Source organism: Manis javanica, chromosome X, assembly GCF_040802235.1.
Source record: "Manis javanica isolate MJ-LG chromosome X, MJ_LKY, whole genome shotgun sequence".
Classification (NCBI taxonomy): domain Eukaryota; kingdom Metazoa; phylum Chordata; class Mammalia; order Pholidota; family Manidae; genus Manis; species Manis javanica.
Window position 1 is genome coordinate 135,722,741 of NC_133174.1, and position 21,529 is coordinate 135,744,269.

General features: G+C 39.2%; 1 protein-coding gene across 2 annotated transcripts in view; it reads left to right on the plus strand.

Annotated features, from left to right (window-relative positions):
* The window catches only part of FMR1NB (FMR1 neighbor), a 31,264-nt gene extending 27,775 nt beyond the window's left edge, over positions 1–3,489 (plus strand). For both annotated transcript variants that reach the window (XM_073228101.1, XM_073228102.1), the window contains exons 5-6: positions 1,848–1,999; positions 3,352–3,489. In XM_073228101.1, the coding sequence (XP_073084202.1) occupies positions 1,848–1,999; positions 3,352–3,368 (169 nt within the window). In that variant the 3' untranslated portion in view covers positions 3,369–3,489. The remainder of the gene's footprint in view (positions 1–1,847; positions 2,000–3,351) is intronic.
* The last annotated feature ends 18,040 nt before the right edge of the window (positions 3,490–21,529 follow it).

The following is a 21,529-nucleotide window of genomic DNA, read 5'->3' on the forward strand; positions in this document are numbered from 1 at the left end:
ATGTATTTTGTTGTAAACATATTTCCGTTTGATCATGAGATGCTGTCCCTGGCCCCATGGGAGTGTCACGTGGTATTCAGCTTATCATGCCATACCGTCTTTCTAAAACCCAAAATATTCTCTATTCTGAAATGCATCTGGCCCCCAAGAGATTGAGAACTACATAGTTGTTTCAGTTATTTTTTTTGAGACTATAGTTAACAGCACTGCAACATAAAGAGGCCAAAGGTAAATCATAAATATATTTTTGGCCTTCACCCATTATTTCATTTATGCCTGGAGACTTTCTGATGATTAATTGAGAAAGAGGTTCATATGCTACAAGTCTGTCTTACCTAGTGGAGCTCAGAGACAATCCAGTAATGCAGTTTTAAGAGAGAAAAGTGAGTGTTACCTTCAAAGTCAGTATTTCAAAGCAGGCTTATCTGTCTCTGGGCCCCACATGCTCAGCACCTGGCTGCTCTGTATAGCTAAGTAGCACTGACAGAGGCCAGGCATCCTCTTGTGTACACTACCTAGACATTGAACTGAGGATAAGCACATGTATCTGTCACTACGTCTTGATAATACTGTATGCATATCTTCCTCTCTTTCTCTTTTAGGTTTCCATTCTTAAACTCTGAGCAACCCTGTTTTTTCTCCTTGGCCTGTATTTAGGTCTTCAGAAAGTAGAAGCTCTATAAACAAAAATAAACTAACATTTTCTGAGCCCTCATGGGGTACCAGGCTCTGTGGGGTATAGAAAGTTACAAGGTATTTCTCTAGCCTAAAGTTATTTCCAAGCTTGAGGGGGAAAAAGACCAGTTAGTATAGTGGGTGAGAGATTGTGCTTCAGATTTAGGCAGGACTGGATTTGAATCCTGGCTCTATTATTGAGTAGTCTGATGACCTTGGGCAAGTTACTTTCCTTCACAGTGCCTCAGTTTCTTCATCTGAAAAATGGAAAGGATAGAAACAGTTCCTGCCTTACCATGTCATCCTGAAAACTAAATAAAATCATGCACGTAAAGTGCTTATACACAGGCCTTGGCACATAGGAAGTCTTTCATACTTGTCATTATTAGCCATGATTCACTAGTGCTGCAGTGTGGTCTAATGGAAAGAGTCTGTACTGTACCTTCAGACAGACCTAGGTTTAAATGCCAGCATCTACATTTACTGGCTATGTGTGGCCTTGAGTGAGCTCTCTTCCTTCTCTAAGCTCCAGTTTCATCATTTGCAAAGTAGGAAACAAAATACACCTTACAGGTTTGTTGTGAGCATTAAATGAGATTAAATATGTAAAGCATCTGGCCTAATTCTTGATGATGGTGGGCTCTCAAGGGCCCCCCTCTGCCCACTGTCCACACAAATGCAAGGAAGTTCAGGACTGAATATCAAATAGAGCAACAGTGGATGAAAGTGCAGAACTGTAAAGTTGTAGATGATACTGTGTTGTGGACTATGACTGTTTAGTTTTGAAGTTCACAGGCGGGAGGAACCCCTTCAGGCCAGGAGTGAAAGGGAGGGCTTCCTAAGGAATGTATATCCGAGCTGAGTCTTGAGGGGCAGGTAGCACTGATGTCAGCAGAGGGATGTAAGACAGCATTCCTTTGGCGGAGGAATCAAAACTATCAAAGGATCAGAATGATGCTGTACAGAGTAATCACAATGGTTACAGTGACAAAAATGAGTGAGCCGAGTGTAGTGCTTTCTATCAGACTGATTAAATCTGCTGAGTTAAACAATCAGGTGGGAATGTGTAAGGATCGCTATGTGGGCAGATAGCCTTTCCTTGTAATCTGCCATTGTTATTATTCTGTCACTATTGAGAAATGAGGATTCGCTTTGAACTTTTAATATTACAGGAGACGGTTAAATCCTTTACAAAGAAAAGTCAACAGAAATGTCAAGGGTTTGAAGAAACAAAGAAAGAAAATGCAGAGGAATGCCAAAATGTTAGGGACAGCAATGAAAGACGAGGAGGGACTAAGCAATGAAGGAGAACCAGAGACCACAGGTAACTGACAATAGGATATGAAGTTGCAGTGTTTGATATTTGGTTCTTGTTAATCATGGTTCAGTCGATGCTTATTTTTAACCCTGTCTATGTTTGGACCACAGGAATATCGGTTTCTGAAACAATATCACCAGGGATGTTTGGATGGTGGGAAGGTAAACAAGAACGGTGCCAGAGTGGGGTGCCACATTATTTGGCATACATAGTTCAGCCCTTCAGGGGAAACAGAAATGGAATCGGCTCACTCTGATTTTGAGGCACCATGGTAGACATCCTTGCTAAATAATAATGGCCAGAGTCCCCTGTGTGTGTTGGCCACACTGCATACCCAGGGGAAGGAGCGTAGCCTCAGGAGTCTGACAGATCTGGAATTGAACCCTGGGTCCGAGCTATCATTTCAGCTCCCTGCTCTCCGGGCTTACACAGTGCAGTAGTAGGAAAGGTTGAGAGAGGGGAGCCCAGGGACTGTCTGGGCTTCCCTTGCACAGGCGTACAGATCCGCTAGTCTTGTCTTGGGCCTCCTCCTCTTAAAATAATTACCGAGGGCCAAGTAAGAATGAAATGATCGGTGAGAAAAAAAGTATACTTCAGGGAAGAGAGTACTGGACTGGGGCTCAGGATACCCGGGCCATTAACTGTGGTGTTTCCATGGGCAGGGAACTTAATCTTTCAGCAACTTCATACCCTCCGCTGAGATTTTGTGCGTAGCTTGAGCAGTGTAATGTGTGCAAAAATGCCTTGAAAATTGGGATGCGTTACTCAAATTTAAGGTGTTAATTTCCAGCCTCAGTTACAGAGAAGCAGAGTAGAATAACAGCCATTGAACTTAGCATCAGGTGACGCTGGCTGTAGTCCAAGTTCTGCCATTATTTACAGTGGGAACTTGGGCAAGTCCCTTAACTACTGGGCCTCAAGTGCACCAAGCTGCAAACTGAGACGTTTGGACTAGGTGAACAGGGAAAGTGACTCATCTCAGAAGTAGCAACAAAAAACATCTCATTTCAAGTTTTATGTATGTGTATACAAGCCATGCATTATTTAAATAGTAATACATATGTAAATGTCATCATACTTGCATATTATACATACCTGTATACTTGTACAGGTTTAGTGCAGTACATATGTGTGCATATGTAAGCATACACACACATACACATATATGACATAACTAGACTAACAGAACTTGATTTCTATGGGCCATTCAGGGGGCATGAAAGTTTACTTTATGTGAGTTAATCGTAACAGTCAATATATAGAATTTGAGAACTCTGTTGCGGTCATTTTTTTATAACAGTGTGATGTATGTATAACTAGTCCTTTCAAGTTAACTCTACTCTACTTTTCTCCTGTAGCATTATTTTCTTACTGAGAAGAATGCAAATCCTTCAGAGCAGAGGAGACTGTCCCAGTCATCTAAACATGATGGAGTGTCTTAGAAGGAAAAAAGTTAGTTCTTATTGCTGTCATGTTTAATTCCAAATATAAAATAAAGTTGATAGTTCTGTTTTTCTGCATCAAACCAGAATGTGAGTTCTTCTTATTAAAAATATTTTCTACAGAATTTAAAAATCCATATGAAAAGCACTGGTGGCATTTCAGGTCCCAGGCAGTTGTGCAATTTTATGCAACTTGGGTTATGTCATCAACATACACTTCTGTTCATGTTAAATAAGGCACAAATTTCATGTTATGCACCTTTTGGCAAAGTGTGAGAACGTATTTCACTACATACTGCTTATTTTGAAGAAAAGGTGTGAAAATATTTTGTAGTAGGGTCCCTTTTTTATTTTATACTTCATAACATTTTTTCCACCACAAAATGAGACATTCATAATGGAAAATTTGGTAAATAAGATTATGTAGGAGAAAGAAAAAAAATGAACTATTATTCCACCAGCCAGAGCTGAACACTATTGTTATCTTATATTTCCTTTACTTTTTAAAGAAAACAATTGTATTCTCTGACACACATACATTGGTTTTTTTTAAAGAAGTTTTATCTTTTTTTATGAATTGCTTTCCTTTACCAATCTGGATGCCTTTTATTTCTTTGTGTTGTCTGATTACCATGGCGAGGACCTCCAGAACTATGATGAATAGAAGAGGAGACAGTGGGCATCCTTGTCTCTTTCCAGATCTTAAAGGAAAGGCTTTCAGCTTCTTGCTGTTAAAGAAGTTAAACTATCACTGTTTGCAAATGACATGATATTGTACATAAAAAGCCCTAAAGAATCCACTCTACAACTACTAGATCTAATATCTGAATTTAGCAAAGTTGCAGGATACAAAATTAATGCACAGAAATCTATTGCATTCCTACACACTAACAGTGAACTAACAGAAAGAGAAATCAGGGAAACAATTTCATTCCCAGATGCATCAAAAAGAATAAAATACCCAGAATAAACCTAACCAAGGAAGTGAAAGACCTATACCCTGAAAACTACAAGGCACTTGTGAGAGAAATTACAGAAGACACCAATAAATGGAAACACATCCAAACTCCTGCTTTTTCCCTTCTATTAGTTGCATGAAATATCCTTTTCCGACCCTTCACTTTTGGTCTGTGTATGTCTTTGGGTTTGAAGTGAGTCTTGTAGGCAGCATATATATAGTCTTGTTTTTTTTAATCTATTCAGTGACTCTGTGTCTTTTGATTGGTGCATTCAGACCATTTACATTTAGGGTGATTATCAATAGGTATGTATTTATTGCCATTGCAGGCTTTAGATTCGTGGTTACCAAAGGTTCAAGGGTAACTTCTTACTGTCTAAGAGTAACTTAACTCACTTAGTATACTATTACAAACACAATCTAAAGGTTCTTTTTTTTTCTCCTCCTTTTTCTCACTCCTCCATTCTTTATATATTAGATAATATATTCTGTACTCTTTGTCTACCCCTTGACTGACTTTGGTGGTATGTGATTTAATTTTGCATTTGCATAGTAATTAACTGTTCTACTTTCTTTACTGTGGTTTTATTTCCTCTGGTGACAGCTATTTAGCATTAGGAACACTTCCATCTATAGCAATCCCTCTGAAATACACTTTAGAGATGGTTTCTGGGAGGTAAATTTTCTCAGCTCTTGCTTATCTGGAAATTGTTTAATCCCCCCTTAAAATTTAAATGATAATCTTCCTGAATAGAGTATTCTTGGTTCAAGGCCCTTCTGTTTCATTGCATTGAATACATCATGCCACTCCCGTCTGGCCTGTAAGGTTTCTGCTGAGAAGTCTGATGATGATAGCCTGATGGGTTTTCCTTTGTAGGTGATCTTTTTTCTCTCTCTGGCTGCTTTTAATACTCTGTCTTTGTCCTTGAACTTTGCTGTTTTAATTATTATATATCTTAGTGTTGTCTTCCTTGGCTCCTTTGTGTTGGGAGATCTGTGCACTTCCATTGCGTGAGAGACTATTTCCTTCCCCAGATTGGGGGAGTTTTCAGCATTTATTTCTTCAAGGACACTTTCTATCCCTTTTTCTCTCTCTTCTTCTTCTGGTACCCCTCTAATACGAATATTGTTCCATTTAGATTGGTCACACAGTTTCTCAATATCCTTTCATTCCTAGAAAGAAATTTCCCTCTCAGCTTCTTTGTATTCCTCTTCTCTAATTTCTATTTCATTTATCATCTCCTCTACCATCTCTAATCTGCTTTTAAAACCCTCCATTGTGTTCCTTAATGATTGGATCTGCAGCCTATTAATTCCTGAGTTCTTAAATATTTTTCTGTACCTTCTGAAGCATGTTTCTGATTTTTATTTTGACATCTCTTTCAGGAAGATTGATTAGTTCTGTCTCACTTGTCCCCTTTTCTGGTGTTTGAGAGATTTTTGTTTGAACCAGGATCCTTTGACATTTCATATTTGTATGTGGCACACTCTAGTGCCCAGAAGCTCTAGTCTCTCGAGCTGCTCAGCCCCTGGAGCAATGTTTTGGGTCACTGGGGAGTGGTGCTGGTGCCTTTGGGTAGGGAAGAACTGTTTCCTGTTTCCTGGCTGCTCTGCCTGTCTTCACTGCCAGAACCAGTGGGTCGAACACACAGGTGTAAGCCCTGATGACAGGGCAGGACATACGAGCCAGGTGCAGGCTGGCCAGGAGGAAGTCACAACAAGGTATGTATCACTGTGGGGGGCCTTGGATCTGCATAGCCAGCCAATGGGATGGAGTGCCTGAAGATCCTGAAAGTTCCCAACCTTCTGGGCAGAGTGCGCCCATATGCTTTTGTCAGGCTGCCCCTTTAGCAGCCCTCTTGCTGTTAGGAAGTCTCTTAGACTTCCTGCCCAGAGCAGCCAGATATCGATCCCTGTTTTCCACAAGCAGCTGGAATCTCAGTCTCTGCAGGTATTTTGCCTGTCTTAGCTTTCCAACCCCACTAATCACCAGAGCACCATACAGTGTAGGTTCGTGCTCCCAGAGCAGATCTCCAGGGCTAGGTGTTGAGGAGTCCCAGGCCTCCACTCCCTCCCTGCTCCATTTTTCTTCCTCTTGCCATTGAGCTGAGATGGGGAAGGGACTTGGGCCTCGCCTGCTCACGGCTTTGGTATGTTACCGTGTTCTAGGAGGTCTGTTCTTTTCTCCAGGTGTATGCAGTCCGGCACAACCTTCTTTCCTGTTGCTCTTTCAGGATTAATTGTTTTAATTACATTTTCATATTATATGTGGTTTTAGGAGGAGGTCTCTCTCTCACCTCCCACACCACCATTTTTAATCCTCTGTGGTCTGTAGTTTTCTTTACTGTAATGTCTATATCTCGATTTGGTATCAAAGTAATAATGGCCACATAGGATGAGTTTGGAAATGTTCTCTTTTCTTCCATTGTTTGGAAGAATTTGTGAAACCCAATGAAGCCCTCTCGACCTGGGCTTTTCTTTTGGCATAGTGTTAAACTTACAAATGAAATCTCTACTTTTTAAAGGTCTATTTCAATTTTTATATTTTTTCTTGAGTTTTGGTAATTTGTACCTTTCTAGGAATTTATCTCTTTCAGCTAAGTTGTAAGTTATTGGCATACAATTGTTCTAGTATTCTTTTTATTTCCATATCCTTTTTGTATTTCTATAAAGTCAGTAATAATGTTTTATCTTTCATTTCTGATTTTGAGTCTTTTTTTTTGTTTACTTGGTTAATGCAGTAAAAATCAGTCAATTTTGTTGATCTGTCCAAAGAACCAACTTCTGTCACTGATCTCTACTTTTTTAACTTTATATTTTACTTATTTCTGCTTTAATCTGTATTTCCTTTCTTATGCTTGTTTTGGTTTTAATTTGCTCTTCCTTTTCTTGTTTCTTATGGTAGAAGATTAAGTAATTGATTTGAGTTCTTTCTTCTTTTAATATAGGTCTTCATAGCTATAAATTTCCATCTAAACACTGTTTTAGCTGTATCCCATATGCTTTCTTATATTGTGCTGAACATTTTCATTCATCTCAAAGTATTTTATCATTTTCTTTGTGATTTCTTCTTTGACCCACTGGTTCTTAAGGAATGTGTTACTTAATTTCCACTCTTTTAATACAGTGTTGACTTTTGAACTTTTATATAATTTGACATATCCAAAAGGTAAAGTCAAAAGGGATTTAAGAAAAGCAAAGCTTTAGTTGAATACATATGAAAACAAATGATCCTGTGTATCACATTGTTGACATAAACACAGGGGAAAGAACTAATTAAAATAACTTTGGCTCTAAACAATCTCAGTAGGATATATCCTAAGAACATAAATATAAGGTGATCCTATAATTGTGGTTTGCTCCTTTATTTTTTATTTTGTTCTATTGATCTACTTATCTGTCTTTTCCTCCAATACCACACTGTTTTATAGCTGTGCAATAGGTCTTGATATATGGTCGTGTAAGTCTTCCAGCTTTGTTCTTTAAGGTTGCCTTGGCTCTTTTTGTCTTTTTGCACTTCCATGTAAATTTCAATATCAGCTTGTCAGTTTTCATAACCAACCTTCTGCAGTTTTTATTGGGATTTCACTGACTCCATAAATCAAAGAGGAATTGACCTATTAACAATATTGAGACTCTAACCTATGAATATAATATAGTCCAACATTTACTTAGGTTTTTCAAACTTCTCAACAATATTTTCTAGTTTCCAGTGTAAGAGCCTTGTACATCTTTTGTTAGATTTATTTCTAGGTATTTGATGGCTTTTAGATGGTATTGTAAGTCTAAAACATTTGTTTACTACTTATTTGTCCTAATCTATAAAAAATAAATTGATTTTTATATTTTCAGTTTGTATTATCATTGCTAAATGTACTTATTAATTCATATTGCTTGTAGATTTTTTTAGATTTCTTATGTATACATAATTATGTCATCTGCAAATGATAATTTTAATATCATCATTTCTAATCATGATGCCTTTTATATCTTTTTCTTCCTTGATTACACACTGGCTAGGACCTCTAGTACAGTGTTAAATTGAAGTGTTGCTAGTAAATATCCTTGTCTTATTCCTGATTTCAGGGGAAATTTTAAAAATAATTTAACAATATGTTTTTTTGTAGTTACTGTTTATTCAGAATAAGGAAGTCCTTTTCTTCTAAGTTTGCTAAGAGTTTTATTTTAATCACAAGTGGGAGTTTAGTTTTATAAATGCCTTTTCTCCATCTATTGCAGTGATCATATAATTTTATTTTTTTCCTATTAATATGGTAAGTTATACTAATTGATTTCCCCACACATCCTCTTGGTTGAAATGTATTATCATTATTAAATATCACTGGATTAGATTACACACACATATTATTGTATACAGCTTTCATTTCTTTTTTTAAACCACTTTATTGAGTTGTAATTGACATGTAAAAAGCTGTACATATTTAATATATATAACTTGATGAGTTTGGGGATAAGTAATACCTGTGAAAGCATCACCACTATTAAGACCATAGAAATATCCATCACCTTCCAAAGTTTTCTCCTGCCCCCTTTACTATGTGGTTTTCATCTCTTGAAATGTTCTTTTCAGTTTTGGTTATGCTGGCTTCATAAAATAAATTGGTGAGTATTCTCTTTTTTCTGAGCTCGTAAGTATTTGTGTAAGATCAGTGTTTTCTTTGTAAGTGAAATCATTTATCAGTAAAGCCATTTAGGCCTAGAGTTTTTACTTCATTGGGTAGTTTTTAATAACATTTCTTTCATAGATATAGGACTGTTTCTTCTTGTGTCAGTTTTATTGAGTTGTGTTTCTCAAGGGATTTGTCCACTTCCTCCAGGACTACTTCTGACCCATTCTCTTGCTTTTCTTTTTCTGGGTCTCCCAAGGGCACTTATATTAGACTTTACTACCATATCTCATATATTTCTAATGTTCTTTTCAGGAATTTTTATCCTTTTTGCTCTCCACTCTTCTTGCTAGATATTATCTACTGACCTGTTTTTTAGTGAGCCAATCATGTTTTCAGCTTTGCCCAGTCTTCTGTTAAATCCATCTGTTGAGTTATTCATTTTAATTATTTTATTTTGTGTCCTGGACTTCCATTTGGCTTTTATTATAACCTTCAGTTCTCTGGAGGACATCACTCTTTTGCTATCTATTTTCTTGAACCTATCCATCACAATTATTTCAAAGTCTGTCTGGCAACTCCAACATCACCTATGTTTCTGTTTCTGTCTCTTCTCTTTTCTCTTGATCTTATTTATTTATATGCCAGTAAATTTTGATTGAATGCCTAACCTTATGTATGAGAAACTGTAGAGGCTCCAGATGATGTTATTTTCCTCCAGAGAGAATTTCCCCTTTTCTCTGGCAGGCAGCAGGGGTCAGATCACCTTAATTCAACTAGGGACTTTGCTGACTCAGGGCTGGTTTGCAGTCTTTATATGTCTGGGTTTACCTCTGTTTCACCCTCAGTTCCAACTGAGAGTTCCAACTCAAGGAGTTCCAACTAAGAATCACGATTGTCTGCTAGGGCTCTTACTTGGCAGGTCAGAACATTTTTTTCTCCCCAGCATTGTAAATCTGTCCCAAACTTGCTGTGTTTTCCTGATACTTTCTGCCTTACTTCTTAGCCTCATTCTCTGCATATGTTAAACAACAAATGACTCTAGAAAGAAACTGATTCCAAATGTGAGAATCTGTTCTGTGCCCTCCTACCTCTCTAGGATCTTGATCCCTCGCCACTGAGCTGCCTTGGCAGCTCCAAACTTCATTTTTAATCACTCCAGTCCCATGAGATGGCCTAAAGATGAACTGCTGACTTCTTTGTGTCATGCTTCATGCCAAAAATATCCTGAGGGAAAAGTGGTGTGCTGACAGTGAGGGCCACCTTAATGAGCTTCCCTTCTTTCTAGATTTGGTCTCTCAAGCAAAGAAGTCCTCTGAGTCCTTCACAAAAGATATTTTTTAAAAACCTGACTTTCTAGTTTTTCTTATTAGAATATTGGTCTGTTACAAAGCTACTGCATCATAGAAGTCTTGTGAACTCAAGATTGAAATATGTGTGTGTGTGTGTGTGTGTGTGTGTGTTATTTTTCCTTATCTCTGTAAATTGACCAAAATGATAAAGGAGCAATAACTCTCCAGCAGCAGTGAACCCACCTAGCACCCAAATCTTTGTACACATAGATTCCCACTATGATGAATCAGCTTTCCTTGAAGAAACAGGCTGATTTCAAGGAAAGTACAAATACAAGATGAGCCTGGGTATCTTGCACCAGAAACTAAGAAAGTAATCAGAGAATAATGAAAACCTGTCATAAGGACGCAGGAGCCAGCTTGAACAGACACCCACTGGCTAAGTCTGGAATAATTTGGACATCAAAAATAATGATGGGGGAGGATCCAAGATGGTGGCGTGAGTAGTTCAGTGGAAATATCCTCCCAAAAACATATATATTTTTGAAAATACAACAAATACAACTATTCCTAAAAGAGACACCAGTGGATACAGTACAAAAGCCAGGCTACATCTATGTCTGTGAGAACTCAGCATCACACAAAGGGAGTAAGATACAGGCCACGGCCTAGCGGGAACCGAGTGCCCCCCTACCCCAGCCCCCCGGGTGGAAAGAAAGGAGTTGGAGTGGGGAGGGAGTGAAGGCCCAGGACTGCTAAACAACCAGCTCTGGTAGTCTGCATCTGGAGCACAGACACACAGTGCATGGTGTGCTGGATATTAGAGAAACAGAAAAGCAAAACCTGCAAGCGGGTCCGCGCAACTGGCACCCCTGGGACAAAAGAAAAGCGAGTGCTTTTCGCAAGTCTTAAAGGGACAGGGACCTCACAGCTGGACGAAGTCATCCCGGCACACTCAGCCCAGCATTTTGGAATCCCAGGGAACTCTAGGCAACCTAACCCCCTGGGCGACAGCACAGCTCTGAAGCCCCTCATGGCAGTAAGCAGCCTCAGTCATTCCACCAACTGGCGCGGACCAACACACCAGCCCAGTAGCGGGAGAGCAGCTGCGTGCGCGGGCAGAAGTGGCGCCAGGTGGGCCCGGGAACGACCCACGCGAGCCCATGGTGGCAGCGCCAGTGGTGCCTGGGAGTGGCCCACATGAGCCTGTGGCGGTGGTGGCCTAGTGGCCTAGGACTGGCCCATGTGAGCCAGTGGTGGCAGCAGCTGAGCAGCTTGCACATGCCAGCGGCAGCAGCACTAGAGGGGCCTGGGACGGGTCTGCGTGAGCCAGTGGTGGCAGTGGCCAAGTGGTCTGCGCGTGCCAGCGGCGCCGGCACCAGAAGGGTCAGGGAGTGGCCTGCGTGAGCCTGCCATGGCAGCAACCAAGCGGCCCACTAGCGGCCCTCATGTGCTGGTGGCAGCACCAGAGGGGCACGGGAGTGGCCTGTGGGAGCCGGCGGCGGCAGCGGGGCAGCTGCCCAGGAGTAGCTGTGACCCCAGCAGCCGCCCAGAATCTCAGCCTGGTGCACAGCCGCCCGGGTCATACCCAAAGGCCACAGCCAGCACACAGCTGCCCAGTGGGGGCGCCGCTTTCACAGGAGAGCACACTCGGCATGCCTGCTGCTCCCTGCAGGGCTCTGCGCTACTCTGACGGAGAACCCACCCACAGCAGCTTAGGGGATTAACCTGGAGGCTGCTCCAGGAGTGAGGGTAACCGACACAGGCAGCAGAGAAGGGCAAGGCGACCAGCAAGCAGGAAGGCACTTTGTTCTCCCAGCTGACATACATGCTACCTGCCTACAGCTACCTCTATCAGCATGAAAAGGCAGAAGAATTTGGTCCAGTCCAAAATTACCCACTCAACCCCCGAGAGAAGGCCTAAGGAGATAGACTTAACCAATCTCTCTGAAAAAGAATTCAAAATAAAGGTCATAACCATGCTGATGGATCTGCAGAGAAATATGCAAGAGCTAAAGGAGCAAGTACAGAGGGAGACGACAGAAGTAAAACAATCTCTGGAAGGACTTAAGAGCCGACTGGATGAGATATAAGAGGTTGTTAATAGAATAGAAATCAGAGAACAGGAATGCAGAGAAGCTGACACAGAGAGAGATAAAAGGATCTCTAGGAATAAAAGAATATTAAGAGGACTGTGTGACCAGTCCAAATGGAACGATATTCGCATCATAGGGGTACCAGAAGAAGAAGAGAGATAAAAACAGATAGAAAGTGTCTTTGAATAAATAATTGCTGAAAACTTCCCCAAACTGGGGGAGGAAATAGTCTCTCAGACCGTGGAGGCCAACAGAACTCCCAACACAAGGGACCCAAGGAGGACAACACCAACACATATAATAATTAAAATGGTAAAGATCAAAGACAAGGACAGAGTATTAAAGGTAGCCAGAGAGAGAAAAAAAGTCACCTACAAAGAAAAACCCATTAGGCTATCATCAGACTTCTCAACAGAAACCTTACAGGCCAGAAGAGAATGGCATGATGTATTTAATGCAATGATACAGAAGGGCCTTGAACCAAGAATACTGTATCCAGCATGATTATCATTTAAATATGAAGAAGGGATTAAACAATTCCCAGACAAGCAAAAGTTCAGGGAATTTGCCTCCCACAAACCACCTCTACAGGGTATTTTAGAGGGACTGCTCTAGATGGAAGCACTCCTAAGGCTAAATAGATGTTGCCAGAGAAAATAAAATCACAACAAAGAAAGGAGACCAACCAAATACTAACCAAAGGCAAAAAAATTAAATCAACTACTCACAAAAGGAGTCAAAGGAAACAAAAGAACACAGAATAAAACACCTAACATATAAAGATTGGAGGAGGAGAAATAAGAAGGGAGGGAAAGAATCATCAGACTGTGCTTACAATAGCTTAATAAGCGAATTATGTTAGATAGTTAGATAGTTAAGAAGCTAACCTTGAACCTTTGGTAACCATGAATCTAAAGCCTGCAATGGCAATAAATACATATCTCTCAATAATCACCCTAAATATAAATGGACTGAATGCACCAATCAAAAGACAAAGAGTAACAGAATGGATAAAAAAGCAGGACCCATCCACATGCTGCTTACCATAGACTCACCTCAAACCAAAAGACATACACAGACTAAAAGTCAAGGGATGGAAAAAGATATTTCATGCAAACAATAGGGAGAAAAAAACATGTGTAGCAGTACTGGTATCAGACAAAATAGACTTCAAAAAAAAGAAAGTCACAAGAGATAAAGAAGTACATTATATAATGATAAAGGGGTCAGTCCAACAAGAGGATATAACCACTATAAATATATATGCACCCAATACAGGAGCACCAACAGATGTGAAACAAATACTAACAGAATTAAAGGAGGAAATAGAATGCAGTGCATTTGTTCTAGGAGACTTCAACACACCATTCACTCCAAAGGACAGATCCACTGGACAGAAAATAAGTAAGGACAGAGAGGCACTGAACAACACACTAGAACAGATGGACTTAACAGACGTCTACAGACCCCTATACCCAAAAGCAGCAGTATACACATTCTTCTCAAGTGCACATGGAACATTCTCCAGAATAGATTATATACTAGGCCACAAAAAGAGCCTCAGTAAATTCAAAAAGATTGAAATTCTACCAACCAACTTCTCAGACCACAAGGGCATAAAACTAGAAATTAATTGTAGAAAGAAAACAAAAAGGCTCACAAACACATGGAGGCTAAACAACATGCTTCTAAATAACCAGTGGATCAATGACCAAATTAAAACAGAGATCGAGCAGTATATGGAGACAAATGACACTGACAGCATAAAGCCCCAACTTCTGTGGGATGCAGTGAAGGCAGTTCTAAGAGGAAAGTACATAGCAATCCAGGCCTATCTAAAGAAGGAAGAACAATCCCAAATGAATAGTTTAAAGTCACAATTATTGAAACTGGAAAAATAAGAACAAATGAAGCCCAAAGTCAGCAGAAGGAAGGACATGATAAAGATTGGAGAAGAAATAAATAAAATTGAGAACAATAAAATAATAGAAAAAATCAATGAAACCATGAGCTGGTTCTTTGAGAAAATGAACAAAATAGATAACCCCCTAGCCAGACTTATTAAGAGAAAGAGAGAATCTACACACATAAACAGAATCAGAAATGAGAAAGGAAAAATCACGGCGGACCCCACAGAAAAACAAAAAATTATTAGAGAATACAATGGAAATCTATATGCTACCAAGCTGCAAAACCTAGAAGAAATGGACAACTTCCTAGAAAAATACAACCTTCCAAGACTGACCAAAGAAGAAACAGAAAATCTAAACAGAACGATTACCAGCAAAAAAATTGAAGTAATCAAAAAACTACCCAAGAACAAAACACCCAGGCCAGATGGATTCACTGCTGAATTTTATCAGAGATATAGAAAAGACATAATAGCCAATCTCCATAAGGTTTTCCAAAAAATAGAAGAGGAGGGAATACTTACAAACTCATTCTATGAAGCTAGCATCACTCTGATACCAAAACCAGGCAAAGACCCCAGCAAAAAAGAAAATTACAAACCAATATCCCTGATGAACATAGATGCAAAAATACTGAACAAAATATTAGCAAACCAAATTCAGAAATACATCTAGAGGATCATACACCATGATCAAGTTGGATTCATCTTAGGGATGCAAGGATGATACAACATTCGAAAATCCATCAACATCATCCACCACATAAACAAAAAGAAGGACAGAAATCACATGATCATCTCCATATACACTGAAAAAGCTTTCGACAAAATTCAACATCGATTCATGATAAAAACCCTCAACAAAATGGGTATAGAGGGCAAGTACCTCAACATAATAAAGGCCATATATGATAAACCCACAGCCAACATCATACTGAAGAGTGAGAAGCTGAAAGCTTTTCCTCCAAGATCGGGAATAAAACATGGATGCCCACTCTCCCCACTGTTATTCAACATAGTACTGGAGGCCCTAGCCATGGCAATTAGACAACACAAAGAAATACAAGGAATCCAGATTGGTAAAGAAGAAGGCAAACTGTCACTATTTGCAGATGACATGATATTGTACATAAAAAACCCTAAAGACTCCACTCCAAAACTACTAGAACTAATATTGGAATTCAGCAAAGTTGCAGGATAAAAAATTAACACACAGAAATCTGAGGCTTTCCTGTACACCAACAATGAATTAACAGAAAGAGAAATCAGGAAAACAATTCCATTCACAATTGCATCAAAAAGAATAAAATACCCAGGAATAAACCTAACCAAGGAAGTGAAAGACCTATACCCTGAAAACTATAAGACACTCTTAAGAGAAATTAAAGAGGTCACTAACAAATGGAAACTCATCCCATGCTCTTGGCTTGGAAGAATTAATATAGTCAAAATGGCCATCCTGCCCAAAGCAATCTACAGATTCAATGCAATTCCTATCAAACTACCAACAGCATTCTTCAATGAACTGGAACAAATAGTTCAAAAATTCATATGGAACCGTCAAAGACCCCGAATAGCCAAAGCAATCCTGAGAAGGAAGAATAAAGTTGGGGGGGAATCTCACTGCCAATTTGGTACTGGCACAAGAACAGAGCCACAGACCAGTGGAACAAAATAGAGGCTCCAGACATTAACCCAAACATATATGGTCAATTCATATTCGATAAAGGAGCCATGGACATACAATGGGGAAATGACAGTCTCTTCAACAGATGGTGCTGGCAAAACTGGACAGCTACATGTAAGAGAATGAAACTGGATCACTGTCTAACCCCATACACAAAAGTAAATTTGAAGTGGATCAAAGACCTGAATGTAAATCATGAAGCATAAAACTCTTGGAAAAAAACATAGGCAAAAATCTTTTGGACATAAACATGAGCGACTTCTTCATGAGCACATCCCCCAGGACAAGGGAAACAAAAGCAAAAATGAACAAGTGGGACTATATCAAGATGAAAAGCTTCTGTACAGCAAAGGACACCATCAGTTGAACAAAAATGCATCCAGCAGTATGGGAGAATATATTCATAAATGACAGATCCGATAAAGAGTTGACATCGAAAATATATACCTGCTGAATTTTATCAGACATATGTACCTCAACAAACAAAAAACAAATGATCCAATTAAAAAATGGGCAGAGGAACTGAACAGACAGTTCTCCAAAGAAGAAATTCAGATGGCCAACAGACACATGAAAAGATGCTCCACATCACTAGTCATCAGAGAAATGCAAATTAAAACCACAATGAGATATCACCTCACACCAGTAAGGATCACCACCATCCAAAAGACAAACAACAAATGTTGGCGAGGTTGTGGAGAAAGGGGAACCCGCCTACACTGCTGGTGGTAATGTAAATTAGTTCAACCATTGTGGAAAGCAGTATGGAGGTTCCTCAAAAAAGTCAAAATAGAAATACCATTTGACCCAGGAATTCCACTCCTAGGAAATTACCCTAAGAATGCAGCAGCCCAGTTTGAAAAAGACAGATGCACCCCTATGTTTCTCCCAGCACTATTTACAATAGCCAAGAAATGGAAGCAACCTAAATGTCCATCAGTAGATGAATGGATAAAGATGTGGTACATATACACAATGGAATATTATTCAGCCATAAGAAGAAAACAAATCCTACCATTTGCAACAACATGGATGGAGCTAGAGGGTATTATTCTCAGTGAAATAAGCCAGGCGGAGAAAGGCAAGTACCAAATGATTTCACTCATCTGTGGAGTATAAGAACAAAGAGAAAACTGAAGGAACAAAACAGCAGCAGAAACACAGAACCCAAGAATGGACTAACAGTTATCAAAGGGAAAGGGACTGGGGAGGATGGGTGGGAAGGGAGGGACAAGGGGGGTGAAGAAGAAAGGGGTCATTATGAATAGCATGTATAATGTGGGGGGGGCACGGGGAGGGCTGTGCAACACAGAGAAGACAAGTAGTGATTCTACAGCATCTCACTATGCTGATGGACAGTGACTGTAATGGGGTTTGTTGGGGGGACTTGGTGATGGGGAGAGTCTAGTAAACATAATGTTCCTCATGTAACAGTAGATTAATTATACTAGAAAATGAAAAATTAACTTAAAAAAAGTAAACGATGGTAAAAGTTTATGATATATTAAGAGAAATCCACGAATCCATCATGATATTTAACATAGAAGAGGAGAGGAGAAAAAAAGAGGAAAGTTTTTATTTTTATAGAGGAACTCCAGCTATTGAATGTAGAAGGGATGATATAGTTAGAAAATTGCTGTCTTATAATCCCCAAAGTAATAATCGGTTCAGTTAAGGGTCATCAGTTACGCAAATATGATTGATTAAAATGTTGCTGGGAACAAGTCTCAAATTATCATTCTACAGATTACTTTTAATAAAAGGAAAAATACGCTCTTACAATGGAAAAGTTCAGTGGTCACACCTTAACAAAGTGGTCTAGCTTGGCAGTGCCAGTAGTAGTTTGACGTGACACTGTGTGCCTCCAGTATGATTCAGTGGGAGGCACACAATGTCATTTATGCGATGTTATTGCTGAATATGTTTGACCTGAATCTCATCACAAGGAAAGAGACAATTCTGCATTGTGGAGCATGATGGACAACTGACGTGGACTCTTCAAAGAACATAGGGTGTCAGGTGGATTGTTCTGGATTACTGGTGACTAAAGAGGCACAACAAGCCAAATAAATTCTCTGAGTCAAATTTGAGTGGATCCTGGATTGGAGAAACAGAAGCCATAAGGGACATTTTGGGTAGAATAGAAGAAATTTTAGTATGGACTGGATATTAAACTAATGGTGATTTTTTTAAGTGTGCTGATACTATAGTTAAATATACAGCTGATGTTATAGGGGATCTTACTCTTGGGAAATGCATACTGAAATATTTTGCGCTGAAGTGTCATGATAAAATAGCCTATTTTTCTATGATTTGAAACAAAAGAAGTGTGAGTGTGTGTGTGTAACGAGATGGAGTGGGTGTATGAAGATGTTAACAGTTGGCCAACAGGTGAGGGGTACATGGGTGTTGAGAAGAAAAACCCTTGTAGCCTTCTATTATTTTTCAACAAAAAATCCACAAGATGGCAGTAGAGGACCACTCTTAGAATGTCCTGCAGCCTTCTATAAAGTGACATTTTCTGATTTGAAAAGCAGAATGTGAGATCCAAGAAAGGATTGTTTTTGCTTTATGAATATATTTCTATGAAAAGTTATACAAAAGTATGAACACAAAATGCCATTTGGCTGTATCATTTTTTAAGGATTGCTTTTATTGAAATAAATACCATTTTGTTAAATTTGGTCCACAAAACCAAAATGTATCTGCAATGTGTGTAGGGGCATTTTTCTGGTGAGAATATCCACAACTTTCACCATGTATCAAATAGTCAGTTATCACCCCCAAAACTGAGGAGCTTTGAAGGGTTCGAGAAAGTAGCACTAGGTCCACGCCAGAACCACATCAGTCATTCCCTTTAGTACGTTCTCTGAAAGTGTTTGCGTTTAGTGAGCCGCCCTGGCAATGTGTTAAAACGGATTGATACGGGAATGAATGGATTTGGATGGATGGGAATCAAAAGACCTAGGTGTGAATGTGACACTTACACATTCCTCTTCCCTATCCACACTCCCCAGACCCACCCACCAAGATAAAATGTACTTAGCAAAATATTTGTGCTCACATAAAGCAATTCCCAAACAGAATCAGTCATTTGCCTCTATTTTTTTCCTCCCCCATGGAAAATAAGATTATTGGTCAATAGAGATGCTAACCGTATAAAACTTTCTCTTCATAAACATTTATCAAAAGAGTTTATTCGGGGGGTAACATATGCCAGGCTTCTTGTGATTGCAGAAGGCTTCTCGTTGCCTGGGAGTGTCTCCGGTGCCTCTTGTTTTCCTCCAAGAGTTCTGGCTCGGATCCTGACTAGGTTTCTACACGGCAGTGTGATCAGTTTGCAGTGTGAGAGCCACACACACCCCACAACACTCTTTTCCTTTTGATTCACCAACCAAAGAGTGGGCTTTGTTTTTTGTGGAACTGAAAATAACTGGACAGCTGTCTTAAAAAGTTGCGTATTAACTTGATTATAAAAGAAAATCCCTGCTAAGCACTTTGATCTGGCTTTCTGGGTGGCACGGATGTTTTAAAAAGGATCATGTATTAGAATCAACCAAGGAAAAATAAAATGCCCATTTAAGATGTCTTGGTATTGTTTAGTCGGTTTAAAGTATCATTTATTGAGTTCTTACCAGTTTTCACCATGTCAGCTTCTTTAGTATTTCAGAGAATTCCTTATCGAGGAACTGTGAGCTACCAGTAGTTAGCAAGGCGACTAGAAGTGAGAGAGTAAATAGTAACATGGCCATGTCTTTAGAAAGGAACTTTTAAGTTATCTCCCCCTGCATTCCCAATGGAAACACCATGTTGTGCCATGCTGTTGGCCAGAAGAGCTTATGTTCAGTAAAGAAATGGTGAAATAAATTATGACATCCATACAATGGATTGTACATAGATGTTGAAAATTATGATATAGGTTCATAAACAGTGACATGGAAAGGTATTCAAACTGAATTGTAAGAGAACATAGTAAGTTGCAGAACAATGCATAAAGTATGATACTAGTTTGAAATATATACTATTTGCTATTTTATTTTCAGGAAATAAGATCTGCCAGACCATACACTATTTGCTTAAAGTGGTTTATTTGTTGTGAGGGAGGTACTATTGCAGCACAAGTGAACTTCCATTCTTCTGTTTCCTACTTTATATATTTTTCTGTTGTCTGGATTTTCTCATGAGAATTAATCTTAGTAAATAATGCTTTATAGGGAGCACAATCCTCCCAGACCTTCATATGCTGAATATAATTGTTGCTCAGTATAATCACTTCTGTCATTCATTTTGAACAGACCAAAACCAAAGAGAGCCAGTTAATTAGCTTATATATTATATCCTTTCTACATTCAAAGTTGTTTACAATATTAAAAGACCTGAAATTGAGTAATAAAAATAAATGAATTGACTAAAAAAGACAAATTGTTTAGAAGAAATTAGGTAACAGTGTACAAGCAATGAGATAACTTAACTATACCAGGAGTATGGAATGTGGAATGTCTTCTCTACTGAATGGAACACAGAGTTTAGCTCTGAGCTTTCTGGTTCCCAAGAAGAAGGGTGAATAAGTTGGCTCCATTGTTTGTATTTGTTTGCACTTATACTAAAGGAAGAATATTATAAGAAATCTATGGTATGGCATCTTATATAAGCAACATTGATTGACATATTAGGCAATGATTTTTTTATGTTTACAAAAGACACAGAAACCTTTGCCTGAATGTTTTCTCCATTTACCCTCTGTAGAAGTGCAGCCCCAATAGCAAATTGCAGTTCAATAACTGAAAAAAAATCTCTTTGGGGAAACTGAAGGAATATAGTCCAGGTACATATTTCCTAGTGATCCAAATAATTCTCAAATATGGCTGCCTAACAGAATCAACAGGGAGCTTTTGGAAATTCAGATTCTATGGTCTGTAGTGCATCTTCAGAGATTCTCATTCCAAAGGTCTGGTGTCTAGACTCAAGAACCTGTAGTTACTGATGCGCCATGCATATTGAGATGCAAATCCTGGTTTGGGAACCACTGATCTATAATACATGATAGCATAACACATTTTCCTCCAGCATATGTTTAATTTGAAGATAAAAAATGTTACCTATTAAAACAAACATGAATTATGAAGCAGAATTCAATTTTTGCCTTCATTTCTGATATAGAATATGAGTGTTAGACATTTAATGCATGCAAGAGCTCATTTGAAGCTATATTCCCAGACCCTGAGGAGGGAAAGTTCCGGCCTCACTAATGTTAATGTATTTTGATGGAAAGATTTTAAAGCACCAAGGGGACTGTATCTGTCAGAGTTCAGTCCTTGGAAGGACCAAAACATTGGGGATCAGGAGGCATCACTGTAATTGGGACCCAGAGGCTGGGAAGCATGCTGCTCCAGCCCCTGCCACTACTGCTGCTACCTTCACTATGTGTTAGCCTCATAGCACTCGGGGCTAACCAGTGACACATGACCAACAGCGACAACAGCAGCAGGAAGATGGCCTTTGCCTCATCGCCACCTTCCAAATC